Source organism: Anabrus simplex, chromosome 2 (genome assembly GCF_040414725.1).
Source record: "Anabrus simplex isolate iqAnaSimp1 chromosome 2, ASM4041472v1, whole genome shotgun sequence".
Lineage (NCBI taxonomy): Eukaryota > Metazoa > Arthropoda > Insecta > Orthoptera > Tettigoniidae > Anabrus > Anabrus simplex.
Genome location: NC_090266.1, coordinates 928,049,891 through 928,073,668, shown reverse-complemented (window position 1 = coordinate 928,073,668; position 23,778 = coordinate 928,049,891). Strand labels below are relative to the sequence as shown.

General features: G+C 37.0%; 1 protein-coding gene across 1 annotated transcript in view; it reads left to right on the top strand.

Annotated features, from left to right (window-relative positions):
- Positions 1–23,778, top strand: part of ebo (ellipsoid body open) — a 515,097-nt gene that overhangs the window by 288,710 nt on the left and 202,609 nt on the right. The window contains exons 11-12 of the mRNA XM_067141696.2: positions 21,540–21,717; positions 22,571–22,709. Coding sequence (XP_066997797.2) covers positions 21,540–21,717; positions 22,571–22,709 — 317 coding nt within the window. The remainder of the gene's footprint in view (positions 1–21,539; positions 21,718–22,570; positions 22,710–23,778) is intronic.

Genomic DNA, 23,778 nt, shown 5'->3' with positions numbered 1-23,778 from the left:
CTCTAGTGAATTTCTTCCAGCTTTCTTCTTATCTTCAGTTACTCAATTTTTACATCTCTTTTTAATTTCTTCATACTTCTTTTTACATTCTTCCTTTTTATTATTACATTCTTGCCTTGCTTTCTTTTTTCCTTTCACAACTTCCTTCATTGTTGCTTTTTAACATGGTGTCTCCTTCTCTTTTACTCTTGCAGATGTTCTAACACAGGTGTTCTCTGCGCAGCTTACAGATGTTTCTTTAAACTTGGACCCTTGCACACTTCCAAATGTCATCATTGGAATTTATTGTTTCAATATCTCCTGTATATTTTTATCTTTCATTTTCTATATTTTTATTTTATTCTCTCATATTTCCATTAATTCTTTCAATTTTTCTCACTCTGATTATTGCTACCACTACTGGATGGTCTCCACCAAATGCTTCTCCTGATACAGCCATCCATCAACTGCGACTTGCACTTTCCACCACAAAGTAATCAATTATTGTGTTCATCCATCTGTTACTCCAACTATATCATGTAATGAATTTGCCATTCTTCTTTCCTAATACCATATTTTCTCGTATGGTTGAAAGTGTAAGACTTGAATAATAATTAACATGTTTTTGAGTGTCACTTCTGTATATTGTATACTGTAATTAACATAGTGACACTCCTAATTTAAATTAATAGCTAAATTAATATAGGTAGATAATTTTTTATTGTATATCATTGGAAGAACAGTATTTTTGTGTAATTGCCCTGCTAAATATAATACATAATAAATAACTAGAAAGAAAGAATGTGATTGGGGACACTTGTTGAAAGTGCCAAAAGGTCGAGTTGTGGGCATTTTCTTTGTTTCTAATTTATTATTGCTTGTTTCGATCGAGTCATGAAATATTTTAGGAAAAAGTCATGAAAAATAGTTGGCCCAAATCTGTAGACATGCTGAAATAGCTCATGATTATAATTTATGGCTATTTGAAAGATTTTTATTGATACTTTTCCGTAATTCTTTCTTCCTTCCTTCCTTCCTTCCTTCCTTCCTTCCTTCCTTCCTTCCTTCCTTCCTTCCTTCCTTCCTTCCTTTCTTTCTTTCTTTCTTTCTTTCTTTCTTCAAACATCTGTGACCAGTGCCTTGGTAATGCACAAAACAAAATATACTTCGATATAGATTTATGTTCTGGTTCATGATTGGTCTTTTATATTTTGTCTTAAGAATAAATTAAATGCTAACATGTTTAGTCAACACAGATATTACATCATTGCTATTGGCAGTGCTCACTCTCTCTTTAAATGGCCATAGCTCCCCGGTGTCTTGAAGGAAGAAACCAATAGGGAACAGTCATTATCACAGGAGAAGTATTGGGATGAAAGGTTGCCGACTGGGGATCTGTTGGCTGACCCAACTTCAATCACATTAATGAGGTTGTAAATAAATGTTGATCTCTTCATATGGTTATGAGGGTATTTAGGAGTCATATGCATCAAAATACTTTTTTTTTTTTTTTTCCCCAGGCTGAGTGGCTCAGATGGTTGAGGCGCTGGCCTTCTAATCCCAACTTGGCAGGTTCGATCCTGGCTCAGTCTGGTGGTATTTGAAATTACTCATATACGTCAGCCTCGTATTGGTAGATTTACTGGCACATAAAATAACTCCTGTGGGACTGAATTCTGGCACCTCAGTGTCTCCAAAAACCATAAAAGTAGTTAGTGGAACATCGTGCTATGGATTTATTTAAACCTTCTCTTTCTCCATTCCATATATTAATGGCTAAAATCTCTACTAAGGTGGTAAGAACCTCTTTCAAATACATGGACTCCTCAGCTTCATGGAATAAGAGAATTTTATCTAGAACTTTCAGAATAGCAATGAAGTAGGCCTATGTGCCAATTCAACAGAAGTCTGTATTTATGTCTCAACATGTTGTATGCAATTTGTCATTTCAATGTTCAAAGCTCTTTATAACATACCTAGATAATAGTATATTAATTATGTAAGGAAATTGATACTTTTTCTTTTTGTAGGTTATAACTATGGCCCGGATTATTTAAAAATGCATATGCAAGTGCATATTTTGAACTTCAATGCATATACAAATATATTTTTCTCTTATGTGTGATCGATTATCTAAGATTTCTGAACGAAATTGAAATCTAATGAACTCTATATGTTGTACATCCCCTGGCAACATGAGAAGCCTTCCCCGATGAAAGAAAAAGCTTTCAGTGTTGCAATACAAGCAGGTATATGGGTAATCATCCTTTTCACAACAGCTATTTCCTTCTTTCTGACATTCCTTCCTCCTCACAGTAGCCTTCCATGGTTTGCTTAAACAAGTGCGTTCATCTCTTAACTTGCTCTTCGTCTATTGCAGTGTTTTTACAAAATTAAAATGTAAAAATGCCTAAATATCTCTAGGTCTTTTTAAATTAAACTGTGGATATCAGGCAATAGTGACTATACAAGTGAGGGTGATGTAGTGTACTGCCAAGTGTGCAACAAGAGTGTAAAATGTGATAAAAGTTTCAAACTGAACAGCATTCAAAAACAACTTCACATCTTGGATCAAAAGAACAGAGTAAGAATATGCAACACTACTTTTAACCGGCGTGGAAACACAGTGTGAAGTTAGTACATTTTCCGCTGATATTAATAAAACTTTTGTATGAAGGTTGAATAATCTACATCTACGCTCGTTTCTTGAAAAGTATTGTGCTAATCTAAGGGTACCAGATGAATCTACCCTTAGGAAGAACTATTTACTTTCAATGCATGCTTCTGTCGTGGATTCAATACGATCTGATATAGGAGAGAACTGTGTCTGGATATCGGTAGATGAAACAACCGATTCATGTGGTCGATATATCGCGAACTTCATAGTGGGTAAATAATGTCCAGAAGAATCTGGCAAATCTCATTTATTTTGTGCAAATTGCTAGAAAAATCCAACCACGCTATGGTTGCAAGATTTGTTAATGATTCCCTGCAACTTCTGTGGCCTAGTGAATCAGAGAGTGATTGTTACAAAGTGCGCCTGTTCGTATATGATGAAAGCTGGTCAGTCTCTTTGAGTATTTTTTCCAAATCGCATCAGTGTCACATGTTTGGCCCATGGATGGCATTGTATTGCAGAAAAGATATGTACTCTCTTTCCATCTGTCAACAAAGTATTTTCAAGTGGGAAAAAATCTGTTCCTAAAAGCACCAGCTCGTGTACAGTTGTACAAAACTCATCTGCCTCAGGTTTCTTTTCCGCTGGAACCTGTTCTAACAAGATGGGGAACTTCGTTAACTGCAGTATAGTTTTACCAGGAGAACTTTAAAAGTGCGCATTTGAATTTGAAACTGTATATAAATATCAGTTTCGTCCATGTGCATGATTCGTCACTTTTGAAGGCGATTAAGGGCCTAGAAACTCGCGGTGCACCCCTACACGAATCCCTTCGGTTAATTCAAAACACCCGTTAGTTCTTTAAATGGTGTCCATGGTGACATTGTAGAAAAAGTTAAAAGGAAACTCAGTGTGATGTTGGACTCAAACCCAGGACTGAAAAAGATTCAATTCATAAGCAACTACATAAGTGGAATCAGGCAGTCTTTGCCAGAAGAATATTCCGAGCAGTCGTTGCCAGTGTACAAGTATTGCCCATTTCCGTCCATCAATGTAGAACAATCATTCTCACCATATAAATTAATTCTGTCCAGGAACAGAGTCATTGATCCCTGAAAATATTGAAAAAACTAGATAACCTACTGCCATGCATCATTTGCAAGGAATGAAACATGTTTATACATATTTTTTTTTCCTATTTGTTTTACGTCGCACCGACACAGATAAGTCTTATGGCGACGATGGGATAGGAAATGCCTAGGAGTGGGAAGGAAGCGGCCGTGGCCTTAATTAAGGTACAGCCCCAGCATTTGCCTGGTGTGAAAATGGGAAACCACAGAAAACCATCTTCAGGGCTGCCGACAGTGGGATTCGAACCCACTATCTCCCGATTACTGGATACTGGCCGCACTTAAGCGACTGCAGCTATCGAGCTCGGTATTTATAAATTTAACACTGAGCTGAAATTAAATAATGCGTTTGGTAAGTGGTTTATTTTAGTGCATATTTTCAGCATTTTTTTTTTGTGCATATGTGCATGCATATTTTTGGAGTTTTTAGTGTATATGAATCCAGGCCCTAGTTATAACCTTACACACCCATTTTAGATACTATTTCTTTGAACAAACCTAATGACTGTTCTGATAATGAAAGTAAGCAATTCCAGGAGGGATGGATATTTACTCTTCGACCCATCTCTTTTTTTTTATCAGCCTGAGGAGAGGTTGTGTCTTTCTGTACCTGTTTTAAATAAATAAATAAATATAATGGCTTCTGTGATAGTGAAAGTAAAAAATGTAAGAAGGAATATTTATTGTTTGACCATTATTTGCCAGAAGAATATTCTGAGCAGACTGATATGTAATAGCAACTCTTGCTCGGTAAGGAAAGCAGCAGGAAACTACCTCACTCCTCATTTCCCTAGTATGCCTCTTCAGTGATGTCTAGGCCATCTATGACAGCTGATGGCAGAGCTGTTCAAGATCCCACCAGCGGCATCGCTGATGGACTGAACAACAGACAATGGTCAGTGTGGTCATCAGACATGTAAGAGGAATGTACTTGAACCTCTACAAGCAAAAGTAATTGAGCATATCAATACCATTCTTATGCTTTCCAGCCACTATAGCAGGGCAAGAACTCCTAACAAAAAGTACAAGGGTCCTCAGTTATATATTTTTGCATTGTACGAAATTTAATGTGACTGCATTATAGTTTATAATTTTCATGATCTGTGTTGATTTTCCAAATTTCAGTAGAAAAGGACTATTATTAGGAATCCACCTAATCAACACTATATAACACTGTACACAAATTCTTATCTTATTTCACAAGAAGTAGTACCAGCTTCAGTCACTGTGTGACCATCTTCAATTACGTATATAAAGTGACTTAGAAACTAAACATGACACACATAAACAGTAATATGACATACTAAAATTCAAAAATTGTTTGTGAAAATTCTTTGCAATATCATCTTTGGTATAGTCTCTGTTGATTTGGGTTAAGAAAAACATCCACATTGTGCTATCGTTGAAGCTTCTTGAAGTGTGACCTGTGAATTATGAACACCCTATAAAATAATTATTATAGTGTATAGTGTATTCATAATTCATGTTTTTCTGAAACTAGTGCATATAGTGGAGGTCACTGTGTAGGCTGCTGGGAGGCTCAGGCAATGCCAGTGCACTGTGAGAGATTTGGTCTCTTTTATAAAAATTTATGCCTGCTAGGCCATCAGATGTTACAGATTTTGATTTCCATAGGGAACTTAAAATATTTGTCCTGAATGAGTAAATTCACAATTCCTATATAATTGGTCTGTTATTTGGAAATTATAACATTTCCAGCTAACTTATTCTTGGTTGCCATCATTTCACTCCATTGTGTCAGTTTGGGCTCATCAGTTGGCAACTAGTACACCTACCAAGACACATGACTAGTGCATATAGTGGAGGCCACTGTATGGAATACTTGGTCCCTCAGGCAGTGTCAGTGCACTGGGAGAGAATTTCTCTCCTATAAAAATGTATGCCTTTAACCAGTTTGTTTCAATTTGCTCCTAATATATTTTAGGATTATTCTGTAATGCTACATTCCAAAGACAATATATTTTTTATGATCATTTTATTTTCCTGAAGGAAAATTTAATAACATTGTTTTGCTAGTTTTTTCCTTTCTCTTTTTTAAAAAATAATGTAGGCTTTCCATGTCTTTCTTTCATAAACTTCTCCACTCTACTCACATGCTTTCAGAAATAGGGAGGTAAGCTGCTACCCTGCCTCCCTCCATTTTGGATAGTTGTCTTTGATATACCTTGATTCATATAACAGTGGTTTGATTCTTGTGCAGATTGTAGAGAAACCTTCATTCTCCATACTTTAATCCCATCTCCTTTGGAATAGCAGTCCTGTGCTTACTCTTCTTTAGTGAGAGATTGGTGAGGGTTTTATCTTTTTTGGTTGCATTTTATTTTCACAATCATCAACCTTGTCATGTATTTTTGCTTTACCTGCCTTGACAAAGGCATAATTGAATTACGTGACTTTCTTTGAACAAATGTAAAAATGTATCTTATGTCTCATCTGTTGAAGTTGTTTTTTTTTTTTTTTAGCCTACAGTACCAGCTGCCCCTAAATATAAGCATGTTTACCTTTCAGATCTTAATTGGATAAATTCAATTCCAATTTTTGTCACCTAAAATTAAAATGTATTTGAATGGTGAAATATCAGAAAATTTAAAAGAAAATTGTTGTTCATTTATTTCTTCTCTGATATTGGAGAATGCAATCAGTTATTTAGAAAATAATTTTAGAATCTTGAACAGAAAATCGTATTAGAGTAGAATTCACAGTAGAATTAAACACAGTGGCCATTTGACTTGTCTATCGATACATTAATGTGAATACGACCTGCCTGAAACTTGTAGATAGGGGCACTAGTAATGCATTGCTTCATCCTCACCGTGTCTATAGGCTGTGTCTGCAAATCCTACTATATGTAATAGAACAAAAACAGTATGTGTGAACATCCCTAGGAACAGGCGGAGTGTTAGCGACATCATCTGAGCTGATTAGTAAAGGAAAATTGATGATTAAAATTGTCTCAAGAATTTAGAGCCTAGGACTGACCAGAAGCCCTTTTCTAAAGAACTTAACATTAAGTCCCTTTTTTGTTAAATTTAATTGTTTGTTTTCTTACTGTTAATATTTTATATTGTTACACAACGAGTGTAAAATAGTGGACTTCATATCTGTTTCTGACTACTAATAAATAAATAAATAAATAAATAAATAAATAAAATAAATAAATAAATAAATAAATAAATAAATAAATAAATAAAATAAATAATCTGAGCAGACTGGTAAAGACAATTTTTTGATTAAAAGTGTCTCAAGAAACTACAGAGCTTGTGTAATAGAAGGAAAGCAATTTGTATGAACAATCCTGGGACATTGGCCAAAGCTCCTTACTGAATATGATCTAAGTCATCTGAACAGACTGATAATGGAAAATTGTAAGAGAAAATGCATGACATTTTTACAAATGAATAAGAAATTAGGAATGGGACAAATGGTTACTTTCCAGTATCATGTTCCTCCATATCTATTACACTGTACTATTAAGTTGAAGTATTAGGATATAAAATTAACATAAAAGGTAAAAGTTGCAGAACAAGTTTTGGGAGGAACAATTCTTATACCTGATGCCTCTTCCAGCACCTAGCCTCACAGTAGCAAGTATACATCTTCATATATATCTTCATCTCACTTTCTTCTCAACCATTTTCCCTTTCACCAGCTTGTCCTCACATTCTTAAATACCAGTACTCTTAAGAATATTTTGCAATGACCCATTTATACTCCTAGAACTAATTATTTGAAACCTTTATTTATAAAATACACCGTGATGTGTAACTGAGACTTTGTTACAACTCTCACTAAACTCAGGCCTTGTTGAATTAAGTAATATGACTTTACATCGGCTAGACCGTAGAAAATGTATAGGAGGAGGGCGTGCTATTTACTGTCGTAATGAGTTCAAAAATAAAATACTGGCTACTTCAGACCCGACAATTCCCATCGACCAGAATGTATGTTTGTAGAAGTTTCGGCTGACAATCAAAAAGTACTGATCGGAGTAGTTTATAAACCCCCAGACGTAAGAAACATATCTGACCTTGATCTCTGCTTAGCCAAGTTAAATCCACTGTACGAAAATACACCATTCAAAAAAATTATGGGAGCATGCCTTGTAATGTCTTGTGTGTGAACGTTAATTTGGTAGATGGGGTTCCGATGGTCGTTCAGCATACCTTGAGACCTTAGCTATTCAGGGTATGTCAAATCGAAGTTATACTCCATCTGTAGGCATAGCTATACATTAAACTGTCAGGTGACCCCTCCAAACAAAGTGAATAGCAGTGCGTCCTTGTGTCGTCGTGAGGTACACAGACTACTGCGGTCATTTGAGCGCATTGTATGTAAACCAGCAAATCCCACGATACATCTTAATGAGGTTCAAGTTACAGGGGCCGTCACTTTCATCCAGGAAGGATGGACTTTTCGTTGTGTTGCTGTGGATCTCAGTGTCTCTCCGTCAGTTATTCAATGCTTATGGAATCGCTACACTGAGACAGACCAGTTCACAAGGAGGGTTGGACGAGATCGTGGACGCATGACAACCCCACAGGACGATAGATATCTGACCACCTGTGTGTTGCGGCGTTGTTCAGCAACTGCCAGGTAACTGCGACACAACCTCAGGACAGTCGCTGGAGTCACGGTGTCTGACCAGACAGTAAGGAAGAGGTTAAGAGAAGTGTCCTTACGACCCAGACGTCCTATTCGAGTGCCCCGTTTAATGCAGCAACATCGTGCAGCTCGCTTTCTGTTTGCGCATACTCACGTTAACTGGCAACTTCGCCAGTGGAGTCCTCTGTTGTTCACAGACAAGTCCAGATTTCCCCTGACACAGCGTGATGGACGTCAACGTGTATGGAGATGCCATGGTGAGTAGTACATGCCATATGTTGTCCAGGAAGGCGACTGATTCGGACAGCGTTCTGTGATGGTGTGGGTGACATCAGTATTGATGGCCGTACGGATCATGTCGTTGTCCGTGGTAATCTTACCGCTGCGGGGTACATCGAGCAGATACTGCCACGGCATGTGTTGGTTGCTGCATACGGTGTTGGCCCTGAATTCATACTCATGCGCGACAATAGCTGCCCATACACGGAAAGGAATTGTGACAGACGAGGCCTTTTGTGACATATTCCGACAGGCTAAGACTGCTCGTTGTGAGCGAGATCAGTTCGAGGCGTTAACTGCTACAGGCGAGACCTGTTGTCAGCGGCTCAACGGAAAGACCTCGCCTCACAGATCAAGCCTCATGTGATGAAAGCATGGAGTGGACAAAGGCACTGCTAGAGAAATTTATTGAAATGTACAAAGAGCGGCCATGTCTCCGACAATTAAAACGTGAGGTGTCGCAATCAAGCTTTCTTCAGTATCCTCCTTTCTTCAGCTTAGAAGCTACAATATCCACAGTAAATACGCTTTCAACTAGACTGTTCTTCAGTAATAGCTACGCAAAACAAGTAATTTTTTACTAGTGGCTTTACGTCGCACCGACATAGGTAGGTCTTATGGCGACGATGGGATAGGGAAGGGGCTAGGAGTTGGAAGGAAGCGGCCATGGTTTTAATTAGGGTACAGCCTGGTGTGAAAATTGGAAACCACGGAAAACCATCTTGAGGGTTGCTGACAGTGGGATTCGAACCCACTATCTCCCGGATGCAAGTTCACAGCCGTGTTCCCCTGACCGCATGGGCAACTCGCCCGGTACATGCTTACGTAACAGCATATCATAATCGCTGTGGTCCATTCGCAAATAATTCTTGTAATCGTCCGGTTCATTTTCTCTCAGGTGTTGTATCAGGCTCGTGTAACTAAAGCTGTCTAGCTCTCCTATTCATGATTTCATACACTTCGATCGATTTCACTGCTTGCATAATTTAACATACAGCAAAATGCACATTCCAACAACCTCAACAGTAATTTTTCTTTTCCTCTGGACACTGTCTGCTTCGATGTCCATCGCACAGTTCTAAGTATGGCAGACCTGACTAGTTTGAAAGGCCAGCGGATGAGGTTTGGCCTGCCGAGAACAAAGGTATCATTCCATTAACGGGAGGGTCTGGAATGTTGACAGATTATGTTGCACAACACGACAGGCTTGGTGTCACAGTTGATGGTGAGCAGCAGGCCGGGTCTCTGAAGGTCACGCCTGGCAGGTCTGTCGGATCTGGCCCCATTAAAAATTGCCTTAAGCAATCATTGTATCGACTAGGTGGAAAATAAATACTTAATTGTGAATCTATTGAAGTGCGATACGGACCATGAAGCTGATTTTATGTAATCTGGCCCCAAAGGCGAAATCTGTCCGTGTATTGCCAGCTAATGCCAGGGCTCATGTAGCGCGCATCACCAGAGCTGTCTTGCGAGAACTAGACATTCAAGAGATGGAATGGCCAACAGTGAGTCCTGACCTTAATCCCTTCGAGCATGTGTGGGATAGGCTTGACAGAAGTGTTCATGGGTGTCCTGTTCCACCACAGACTCTCCAAGATCTCGAACAGGCTCTCATTGAAGAATGGGACCTGATACCGCAACGTGACCTTCGTTGACATATACATAGCATGCCACGTAGGTGCTAAGCTGTGATAAATGCTCGTGGAGGACATACACCATACTGAAGCTCTCAAACTGTGATAAAAATCCACCCTGGAGCACTGTTATAACTTTATTTTCGCCCCTGTTTGGACATTTCCGTTTTTGTTCTGAAAATGAATGCGAATCCATCGATGTTCTTTTGTGTACTTCAGTGGTAAAGAATAAAGGTTTAGTTGGTAATATACCTGAGTGTGAGGTATAGGTTTGTGGAGCATGGCATACATTCAAAAACATGTTCCCCTATTTTTTTTTGAACGGTGTATAATTATATTTGGAGATTTTAATACAAATCTGCTGACTGCGACAAACGACTCATTACATTTTAAAAATATGTTCTTTAGCTTAGACCTACACATCTTACCTCTAAATCATCTACGTACAGTAAACTGGACGACTCACACTTTGATTGACTTGATCATAACTAACAATCTTCCGGAAGTTTTAAGTCATAGACAGCTTGCAGTGCCAGGTATTTCTACCCATGATCTAATATATGTCTGCTATTCATTAAAGATGCCAAAATATGAAACTAAATATATAACACGTTGGGATATAAAAAAAATCTGGACAAGGAAAGAATTCGATACAAAGCATATTATCTGCCGTGGAACAATATTTTACACATGAATAATATTGATGTAAAAATAAATAATCTGGTCTGGTGTTAGAATTGTCTGACAGATTTGCTCCCAGGAAAGAGATCCAGATAACTTGACCATCTTCTCCATCGTTGACTACTGAGAATAAATCAGAAATGGCAGGTCGTGACTCATGGTACAGAAGGTTTAAATGAACGGGTAATGCTAATGACTTTTTTAAATTACCACGTTCTCTGCAACATGGTTAAATAGTTAATCATAAACAGTAAATATAAACTCCTATGTCAAGTTTCGAAATTCAAGAACTCGACAGAAATACGGAAACAATTAAAAACGATGGGTATAAGTCGAAAGTTGTTAAAGCAGGCACCGAATGTATTCCTTGATACTTTAAATTTACACTTCACGTCGGCCAAATCCACTATAACAGCAAATAATAATAATAATAATAATAATAATAATGTTTCTTCTGTGTCACTTCAAGGTAAATTTGTGTTTAAAGAGGTTGATATAAATGATGTAAAATGATTTACGTATTCTATCAGATCAAATGCTGTTGGACACAATGACATACCTCTTGTCTTTCTACAAATATATCATTGGCGCCATTTTGCCGATCGTAACATACATTATTAACTACTGTTTAACCCAAGGAATTTTCCCCACGGCGTGGAAGGATGCCCTCGTCATCGCAGTCCCAAGAAAGGATGCACCAAGTATTCCTTCAGATTAATGACCAGTTTCTATCCTACCACCCCTGTCCAAAGTGCTCGAACGCCTGGTATACGAGCAAGTCCTTACGTACCTACATAAATATGCTTTGCTCAACTCTTACCCATCAGGCTTTAAGAAAAAACCTAGTACCATGACAGCTCTGCCTAAAGTGACAGATGACATTAGATATGCAATGGACAACAAACGAGTGACAATACTTGCTCTTTTAGATTTCAGTCGTGCATTAGATACTGTCAATCCAAGGTTGCATCTTTCCATATTACAGTCCTTAAACTTTAGCCAAGACGTGCTGGAATTTTTCTTTTCTTACCTCACAAACTGCCGGCAGTGTGTGGTTGCAAATAATAAATTAAGGTGGCAAACAAAAAATATTGGTGTCCCACAAGGGTCAGTCCTGGGCCCTCTCCTGTTCACTTTATATATAAGTGATATCACTAGATCAATTAAGCACTGAAAGTACCATGTTAATGCTGATGATTTGCAAATTTATTGCCACACTAGAACTAATAATATACAACAATCAATATGTAATATAAATGCTGACCTTGAGCTAACTAAAAACCAAGCTTAAAATAAACCCCATCGGGTGAGGTGGCCATGCGGTTAGGGCTGTGCAGCTGTGAGCTTGGATCCGGGAGATAGTGGGTTCGAACCGCACTGTCGGCAGCCCTGAAGATGGTTTTCCATGGTTTCCCATTTTCACACCAGGCAAATGCTGGGGCTGTACCTTAATTAAGGCCACGGTCGCTTCCTTCCCACTCCTAGATCTTTCCTATCCCGTCTTCGCCGTAAGACCTACCTGTGTCGGTGCAACGTAAAGTAAATAGTAAAAAAGAAAAAATTAAACCCCCATAAGTCATTGCCATTGGTTCATCAAAGTGTCTTCATACTTTAAAACAAAATTGCATTCCTCCCATAACTTAAAAACAATACTGTTATATCGTATTGTGAATCAGTTTCTAACCTTGGAGTTATTATAACAGAAACTCTAAACTGGTCAGCGCAAGTTATGAATATCTGTAAATAGGTGTATTGTGGCTTGCACCCCTTAAAAAGGTTCAGAAATGTATTTCCTCGATCACTAAAAATTAAATTTATTCAGTCATTATCATTTTCCGTTTTCAACTACTGTGATGTAATTTTTATGGATATATCAAATGAATTAAGCTTGAAACTACAAGGCACTCAAAATCCTTGCCTTAGATATGCTATGGATTTATGGTTTGACGTTCAAGCTTCTCCCTACTCTAAGCAATTATCTTGATTACGCCTAGATGACAGGCGTGAACTACATTCAAATACTCTTGTGTACCAGGTGCTTTTGGAAGACATCCCTGCTTATCTCTCCAGCAATTTTCGTCACCTTGGTTCTTTATATTTCCATGATACTTGTTCAGTGTCCCTCCTAGAAATACCTATCCACCGAATAACTACATACCGTCGATCATTCACTATTGCCACTTTGGGATGGTGGAATGCTCTTCCCAAAGGCATCAAGGATGCTGCATCAAAGAATATATTTAAACCTTTTACCAGTAGTTCCTTGTTAAATGCTTTTAGCAAGGTGCCTGTATGAGTGGATCGAGTGATTGAGTGTGAAAATGATGTTACGAGATTATTGTACAATTAAATAAAATATTGGGTTAATATAATAATTTAATTAAATTATAAACATCCATACTCTATTTACCAATTAGAAGTAAACGTAGCTAGTAGTAATTACAGTGTTTAACCCTCCAGTACTCGCGTGGGGTAATAAATTACCCCAACCTTTGGAAAACAGCCACCAATTTTTTTCTGTCACCTACTGTATACTAGGCTGTTGTGTACCTTTCAAGGACACTGTGTGGCACCTCCTGAGCTGTCTATCATAAATCTTCGTGCGTCAGTACTTTTCCGGCAGTGACACAAAATTGACTGGGGTAACATATTGCCCCATGCGAGCACTGGCAGAAGTAAATTGGCAGACTCATAGTTTGTTAATTTTCATTCTTGCGTGTATGTTTATTGTGATAACGACTAGTTACTTCAGTGTAGACGGTATATATGAGTTGTAATATAGCCGGGAACATTAGCAAGGACCAGGAACGAATTTGTCAACTCCTTTCTGAATTATCTGACGAAGAATTAGTGGATTCAGAAGACGACGGTGAAGAGGACAACATAGAAACATCAGAGCATGATTCACTCTCAGAACAGGATGTTAGTGACTTACCTGAAGAGGACTATGCCAGTACATCAGGGAGTGAAAATGACGCCGCTTCAAACAGACCCTGCCAAAACTCACATATATGGATGTGATGGTGTGACTAAATGGAGCACTGTAGTACCTCCTAAAAACATTCGTACTCATGCTCACAGCAATGTTTCATCACACTTGCCTGGCTCTAGGCTGACAGCACGTGGCATTACGGATCCAATGACGTTTAATTTTTTTATTGATGAATTCTCAATGGCAATGGAACTGGTGAAACCTAGGATAGCTGTTAGAGCGGCACAAACAAGCTTGCCTTGCAGTATCAGAGTGAAAGCCTTGAAATGAGTTCAAATGGTAAGGAAAAAATTTTCCAGACCTCTCTGACTCCACCCTTGAAGATAAAAAACACCAGGATTGTCCGGACGATGTGCTTTATGCCCTAGAAATCGGGACAGGAAAAGCGGAAACTCTTGTGTGCTCTGTGAAAAGTATGTTTGCCAAGACCAATTCAGTACCGTGTGTGAAGAATGCCTCAACAAGAAAACCAGTAGTGACTAAAAGAGACTAAACATCAGTGTTCAAATAGTAATGAAATGTGATTGATTTTCATATTTCTAGTTTTTAAACTACATGAACTCGAGTGTAATTATGAACGAAATTATCTGCTTTGAAGTTGTGCAAGATATCTATTTTCTGCATGGTTTATATATTAATGGCAATAATAGGAGTTATATTAATTGTGTTTCAATCATTTATAGAGCCCTTAGTCAGGTGAGTCACGAAAAGAGCATAATTTCAATTTTAAGTTACACTAAATATACATGAAATAATGGGGTAATATTTTATCCCGCACAAGCATTGGCGTGACAAAACTCTGCGCGAGTACTGGACGGTTAACTTTGATCTAGTATTGCAAGAATACAATTAATTCAATTTCATTTAATATTTTTATTGAGTTTACTGGTATTTTTACTTTCGTATTTCTTTTCTTGTGTGTTGGAATGAGTATTTTTTCAAATCTGTATTATGTAGGCAGTTCCTTTCTTCTTGCATTCTTCTTTGTGTGTAAATATTCATATTTTTGTCTTAAACATTGGTGTTATTTGTAGCTCTTAGTATTTCAAGTTTATCAGTGTCATTGTATTAATAAGTAATAATATGTGTGTGGTTAAGTGTAAGAAAGGGCCAGGAGCCCTAACTTTGCTACAGAAAATAAAGGCTTTATCTATCTATCTATCTATCTATCTATCTGTCTATCTATCTGCAATATATTCGCCTTCCACCATAGAAAAAGTTGGAAATATGTTGTAAACAATTGTGGAAGTTGCTTGACCAGCTTCTGTTTTCTTTGTATCACTCATTTTCTTTTGTACTGGTAAAAATGATAGCAACTACTGCTGCAATGTCCCACAGGTTGCGGTTGAGGAGGATGATTTAGGAGGAACTGGTACTCGTCATGGCACTTGCAATGGCTTTTCAGGAACTGATATTTGAATATCATGAACACTATCAGAACTACAGTACATAAACCGGTAGAATTTTCAGATTTAAAAAAAGAAATATTGTATTATTATCATTATTATTGGGTGCCTTCTTTCAACACATCTTTTCAAATTAGAAATAGTTTCCCCTGTAACTGTGTTTTTGTCCACATTAATTGCAATCTGGTATTTTGCTCATAGTCCACAACACAGCATGAAACACGTAATGCAAAGTAGAAAGATCATGCGGAACTCTTTCAAGAAGCTACTTGCTGTATGTATTACCACCAGTAAGCCTAATACAACGCATATCAAATAACTGAAGATTATCTATAACCGGCCAACAAGTAACCGAGTAGGCATGTCAGTCCTACCTGTAAAGTGTTAACAAAGTTATCGCTTGTTCCTGCACAGGATTGCGCACTTATGCGAGCAGCAATGCTTCCCTATTGAGCCTAATTTCTGTTAGCTAGTCAGGAACTCCCTTATCTTCGCTTTGTTTCACCGAGACGGTTACTTTTGTATCAGGGTCTCCGGTGGAACATAATATTTCCGGAACAGTGTACTGTGATGGAACAGCATACTGTACATTATAATGTTATGGTATTTAACTTCCATCTCTAGAAGAAATTCTACACATATAGAATGAAAGGACCCAATTCATCAATATTTACAACCTTCAGGAGATGAATCGGTTTGGAATAACAAAAGCTTGCCACCCCAGTTGCATCAACTCTCTTTTTCATGCTAGTGGAAGCAGTCTTTCTGGTTTGGTGAGCCCTTGGTTGGAATAATCTTTGCTCTTTAACATAACAGGTCAAGGAATTGGCATGGACTATGTGAAACTCCTGGAAGCTCTTTTCAAGGCGTTAATGGAGAGATGTTTTCAAGGTGGTAATGCAATTTACTAGTACAACAGTGCTATGCCACCCCAGTTGAGAGTTGTTTGAGCTGTTTGACTGCAGCAGGGTGCTGTTTGAGATTGTGGAATAACCCACAGAAGTTAAGTTGAAAACTTTTGGGATGAACTGAAAATACGGGTGCAACTTCCCATCTGGTTGCCTAGGAATGTAAAGGAACTGAACACAGTACTTCACTGGGCACTGTTGAATATTTCTGTTAACAGATGTCACAAGCTGATAACATCACTTCGCTGTGGTTGATAACATTCTACTGAGCTAAAGGGCAGGTATAAAATATTGAGATAGTTAGACAAGTCATTTGGCTTCTGTATTTATTTGCACTATTAAAAGTCAATGTGCTGGAAAACTATAGTGGTGGAAATCTATTGCACTCTCATTATCCTGCCATATAACATAAACATTACTTCGTTCATACTGTTGGATTCTTCAGAGGAAGACCTCTCTAGAAAATGAAAAATAAATATTAATATACTAAATTTTAATGTACTTATTTCAACATAAAGAGAGGCATGATTAGTGCTGCAGATTAACTGCTAGCTTGCAACTCGTACAGCTGTAGTTTGAAAATTGAATTGAATTAGGGCCACTTACACCAAAATGATATGCAAGATCATAGTGGAAAAAAAAAGAAAAAACCACCCTCATTTTAATCACCACAGGTAATAATAATGTAATTTTGTAGACTACTTTTTCATGTATTGTAGATTACGGTTATACCTGGATACCATCTGTTTCTTCATACCACGTGCTGATTTTAAATTTTAAATTACGCATAATAAATAAAATACATTAAAATGATGAAAATTTAACATTTAAATGTGATCAATGCAACAATACACATATTTCATTAAAAAATAAGACCAAACATGCCGTGTGGTTAGGAGATAGTCGGTTCGAACCCTACTGTTGGCAACCCTGAAGATGGTTTTCCCATAAATTTTCACACCAGGCAAATGCTGGGGCTGTATCTTAATTAAGGTCATGGCCACTTCCTTCCCACTCCTAACCCTTTCCTATCCCATTATTGCCATAAGACCTATCTGTGTTGGTGCGATGTAAAACAAATTGTAAAAAAAAAAAAAAAGAATAATAATGACCGTTGAAAACAGGAATATAGATTACTGAACAGAACTGGAGGCTAGAAGTGCTTAACAGATGATTGTCTTTTATGCTCTTTTTCTCAGTCATCGCAGCATAGCATCCAACAGTAATTGGATCTGGTGAATTTGTTCCAGAAGCCCTGGCAGCATATCTCCATCAACCTAATGTCTTGGAGAAATCTTTCACCCTGCTTGTTACTACCATCACCAAAGTTGGCTGGGAAAAAGTCTGAATGCAAATGTAGGAAATGAAGTTTAAGTGACGTACAGCAACTTATTTCTTTATACATATCCAGCAATTTCTGAACTCCTCGTGTGTAGTCAGGAGATGTCTTCCCTAAGAAATTCATAAACAGCCACCAGAAGCTTTTCCAAGCTTTCACTTCTGACTCATGCAAATTTTCTTCCGACTTCTGATCCAGCAATAGCTCCCTAATATGTGGGACCAGTCAGATGCTTTCTTGTAGTTTAGCAGCTGAATATGGCAAAATGTTTCATTTAGATATCGGAATCCTGTTGAATTTCTTCTAAGTGTTTTTATAAAGGTTTTTGTGGAATGTGGAAGCAGTACTTCTTTTTGCATCAACTAGTGGGATGTGCTGGACATTTTCTTTTCCTGAGTTGTAAGAGCTTCTAGATTTCCACTCTCATTTGATGTAATACATATTGACTGTCCCATAGGCAAAGGAAGCAATGAACATTGTGATCATTGGATACAGAAGGCTTTAAATTACCATTATGCAGAAGAATGACCTTCAAGCTTGGCTGGGAATTGTCAGTAAACAGTCCCCAGTCTGATGCACTGTATTGTTGTTTTAGTTCCCTAAAGACACCGGGCACATTGTTGCAGATGACCGTTCAAACATCTAACAAAAATAATTTTTCTAAAGGCTTTGTTTGTTTTATGTAATGACAGAATCTGAAATCATCTTCAACCAGACATTTCTCCTTAAGCCTGGAAGCTAGAAATTCCACTTTATCTTAAGGAGTGAAAGATCTCTAATGAGATCATTCAGTTCATGTTGGGTAAAGCACTGTGATTTGGGACTAGACACCTCAGGAATGTATTCATGATAAGAAGCATGTCCTAATTTTCCACTTCCAATACCTAAATCACATTCCATTTCCCAGATCATTTCAGTTTCTATTTCTGGAGTTTTGGAATTGGTAAGCTGTCATCATGTGGGCTGGCCTCCTTGCAGATTCCATCTTTGGGTATATGATTTTTTTTGTTGAGAATCTTTTAATACTATATTTATACAACAAAAATAACAATCATCAGTGTGGTTTTTCAGTTCCCGTCATATCACTGAGATGGCAAATGGCAGTGAAATTTTCTTTGTACCCAGTCCCCTAAGCCTTTCGAGCAATGTATATATACAATGTGGTGCTCACCCTTTATCACCAAAGTACATTTGCTACAATTTCAGAAGCAGAGGAGTAATTGTATGCCATTGTGATTTTGAAGTGAAGGCATTGCATATGTAGCGGAAGTTATTGGGATAATTTAGACATTTTCAGGGCTTATAAGTGATTTATTCTGCAACAGAAAAGACCCTATTAATACCATTACTTATTTCTCTTGAGTTTATTCAAATTTTGTTAAGAAGTAAGCCGTACTTTCCAGTGTCAAGTCAGTTAAATGTATCTTAAAAGCTTTTCAGTCTGTCGAACACACAAGTTAAACATAGATATTACGCTATAACATACCTGTAAAAAGCCATTATTTAACAAGGAATGAAAGTACACTATTAAACAAAGAATGTCATGTTTTGTTCTTGAAAGAACATCAGGTACTATCAAATCACACTCAAATATTTAATGTTTAATAATTAGGAACTTGAAATCTGGAACGTATCTTGATAATGTCCTCCTTTGTCTGTATTCCAGCATTTACAGTGAGGTTTTTGGAAAACAGTTGCTCTGTCATTGGCGTCTGTCCAAATGGTTGCAGTTCATTGACCTACTTTTACCATGTCACGCCACTCTCCTTGGCTATGTCAATGACGTGCTGTGTTTTATTTTTATTTTTAGCGCTTCCTTCAGTATTACCATTGTTGTTGTTGTTGTTGTTATAACCATCGTATTTGAATTCTTCTTAATGAGCATTTAATGGGCTGCCTATTATAGCGGTAATTTGCATTACTTCATTTTCGCTTACTTCGATCCTTATGGAACAGTACATTTGAGTTCATTTAGATTAATCTACCAATATCATTGTTACCGTAATTTGAATTGTTTTTGAAAACTATTTAGGAATAGTTTAACGAGCTTTTTAATGGGTTGGCAAGGTTTCCTTTAATTTTCCGTTATGTCATTTATATTTACGTGAACGGCTTTCATGGTACTATATTCATAGTTGTTATTATTATTATTTTTTTTTTTTAGAGATTCCTTGTAAGATGATATTTTTGTGATAAATAATAATCTATTTAAAGATCGTCTCGAGTGGTGAGGACAGTGCATAAGTTAACAGAATTACTATAGATAAGAATATCCTATCCCACATTCCAGACCTGTAAGTCAGAGAATTTTGGGATTCATTATGCGCTAATGTAAGAAGTGTAAATATTGTCCAGATGTTAATTATTTATGGTGAATAGGGGGGAATTTTTAAAAATTGTATGTTCATTCAAGTTGCTTTCATTATCTTTTTTCTTTGTTTGTGATGTAAATTTTGATTGCTTTTCTTATATTCGAGGATTTACTTTTATTTTCAATTTGCAAGATTTTTATATCTGTGTTGATGTCTGTGAAATGGTGTGAACTGTCATATATGTGTTCTCCAAAGGCTGAATGTCTATAATATCTTATAACGTTTTGTGTTCTTTGTATCTTGTGTACAAATTATGTCTTGTTTGACCTATGTATGTGACATTGCAGTTAGGTTCCTGGCACCTAAGTTCATAGATTACTGTCTTGGAGAGCGAGTCTTTTTTGTTCAGGTTGCATATGCCGATGTGTTTTTGTAGTGTGGCGTTCGTCCTAAAGGCTACTTTTAGACCTTGTTTCTTGACAATGTTAGTTATTTTGTATGTGTTCTTGTTAACATAGTTCAGAACAACATATTTATCCCTTTCCTGTCTGGTTTTTTGGTGTGTTCTTCTTTTGTTTATTTAGTAGTTTCTGTAAAATGCTCAGAGGGCTGTTGTTTTCTTTCACAATTTAATTATTTGTATCTCTTCTTTGAAATCCATTGTGCTCATTGGTATAGAAATAGCTCTGTGCATCATTGTATTCAGTCCTGCTGCTTTGTTTGCATAGGTTGCATTTTATCCAAATAAATGACTGTCTAGAATCTGTAGGCATATGCTCAAGTTAGACAAGGAATGGAGAAAAAACAGCATGCTCTGGTATAAGATACAGAGCCACTCACCTTATCAGTTAGATGGAAACTGCACAGTACTACAAACTCTTTATATGCAGTCGCTTAAGTGCGGCCAGTATCCAGTATTCGGGAGATAGTGGGTTCGAACCCCACTGTCGGCAGTGCTGAAGATGGTTTTCCATGGTTTCCCATTTTCACACCAGGCAAATGCTGGGGCTGTACCTTAATTAAGGCCACGGCCGCGCTTCCTTCCCACTCCTAGGCCTTTCCCATCCCATCCCATCGAAACCATAAGACTTATCTGTGTCGGTGTGACATAAAGCAAATTGTAAGAAAAAAAAAGAAAAAAAAGAAAAAAACCTCTTTATATCACTATCCCACACAAGATTCACTCCTACTATTAACATGAATGTGTTACATTGAATATACAAACTGTGATCAAGGGAGATGATTCCAAGTTAATGAAAAGAACAAGAGAAGCTTTATCTATGACAGAATGTTGTGCATTAAGAGTAGAATAAGAAAGAAATATAAGTGTTGCAAGTGTGGTGCAGCAAAGTCCTGTATGAAAATAAACAAAACCAAAATTACGAATAAATAGAACACTATACACGATAGCACAGCAGTGAAATCAGCACATCAACCTCTACAGTACAGTACATTTAATCCTTTCAGCGAAAATTCATTGTTGACCAGTGTTGTTTGTATTTCCTCCGCTGAGAAATGTTCTCTAAAAAGCTTTGCAATTAGATAATCCTTGAATAAATATACTTTAGGGAGAAAATGGTGTCATCTGTTGTTCAGGAGAATTCTTTACACATGTCTTTGCTTATCAACTTTTCAGTCTCAAATGTGGGATGAAAATTGCCGAGTATACCTACGCCTGCATGAGAAGATTGAAGTTGTGGGCGAGTATCGTCGCTTCAACCTTGAGGAACATGAGTGCTTGGAACTCCACTATATATTAAAGGATCTTTCATCCCTTGTTCGTTTGATTGGGAGCATGGATCTACACTTCTATGGTTTGTATTACTAGCTTATTTACATGAATATTTTGGTGATCAGTCATTTGGCAGTTAGGTGTTTGTTAAGTAATTGTGTGCCCTTTTAATATGTAATGTTTTGTTTGCAGTTTCTGTCAGTGAAAGGATTCTGAAGATTATGTGTATCCTACAGAAGTAAAAGCTGAACATTTACCCTTTTACAGGGTGTAACAATAAGGTACGGGTAAACTTTCAGGAGATAACCCTCACACGTAGAAGAAGAAAATATGTTATATGGACATGGGTCAGGAAATGCTTTATTACCATTTTAGAACTCATTTTCTACGACTCAACATAGTATATTAATCATTTGAAACACACAAGACAGAAAGTACCAGCATACCACTTGAAACTCTTTCTTACATAAAATGTTCAAAATGCCTTCCATTAACATTAATACATGTACTCCAGGGATACATCAGCACATCCAGGATTCAATGTGATGGCAGGTTGATGCATGTATCAGTGTTAATATAAGGTATTTTTTAACATATCATGCAACAAAGACTTGCATGTGGTATGCTGGTACGTTCTGATTAATGTACTGTGTAGAGTTGTAGAAAATGAGTTCTAAAATGGAAATCGAGCATTTTCAAACCCATGCCCATGTAACGTATTTGTTGTTCTACATGTGAGGAATGTATCCTGAAAATTTGGCCTACCTTATTGTTAAAACCTGTACAAATAAACCCATTTGCTATCCAGAGAATACAGAATATTTTACTGTTAAGATAGTCGGGGTATCAAATAATGTTATGTATTATATTTGATGATATTTGTGCTTAATTGTTAGAAATGCTAATTTGCTTTCTTGTTTTCTTTCTTCCCTTAGGTCAGAATTTAGTCCCAGAATTAAGGGAAGCTGAATGTATAGCGAGATATGTTAGAGATATGTCAACTTATGCTGCTCAACACAGATTTCATCATGTTCACGTTTCAAATTCAAGGCTTACTTCTGACTTCATTGAAGTGTATGTACTTTTTTCTGCTTAAGTGTGGGGCATGTAAACCATGGGAGATTTCTGAAGGCTGTATTTTAAAGATTTAACTTAATTTCACAATGTATTGTGATGTATTATAATGGGAATATAAGACAGTGTTTTCTTTTCCCTACCTTAAAATGCCTGGTTGAAAACTATGTTCATCTTACAAGTATAGTCTAATGTTAAATATATTTATTGCTACAAAATGTAGGTTCCTGCAAGCATCTTGCAGCATCAAGAAGTTTGCAGCATTCTCAGTGTGAATCTACCTCACCATCTCTTTTAATGCCTCTCTTCATTTCCATTGGGAGTGAGGATTTCTCCCAGGTATATACATTTATGAACACGATGGACGTCCCCAAATTGAGTTACAATTCTGTCCTTGTCATCTGCTTTGTCTGAGTTTATGAATGCTGTTTTTTCAAAGAAAATTCTTAATCCTGGTTTTCAGCTTATAAATCTCATGTTTATTCCGTATTGGCTCAACACAACTAAGGTTAAGTTAAGAGTAAGTTCCCACCTTCCAATACTTATCAATTTCTATATAATAGACTTATTAATTACATAATATAATCCATATAACCTCTAGTACATGTTTCGTTCCGATATGGAATTATTTAAAGATCAGAAAGTTAACACACCCCATTTACCTTCTACAGATATAAAAGGCCTAAAACAAAAAATAAAAGATAATGACCTTATAATCACAAAGGCGGATAAAGGCAATGTGTCAGTTATTATGCATAAAAAAGAATATATAGAAAAAACCGAAGCATTTTTTTCAGATAATACTTTCACAAAAATTAAAAAAGATCCGACTAACTCTGTCCAAAGAAAATTAAAACAAATACTTAAAAACATTAATTTCATCCTTAATGAGAACGAAATATCAAACCTAATTAATATGAATCCAAGACTACCAACAGCAAGGGCTTTGCCTAAGATACATAAACCTGACACACCCATTAGACCAATTATTAACTTTAGAAATAGCCCCACCTACAAAACCTCTAAATTTATCAATAGCTTCCTAAAGAAGTACTATACATTCCAAAGC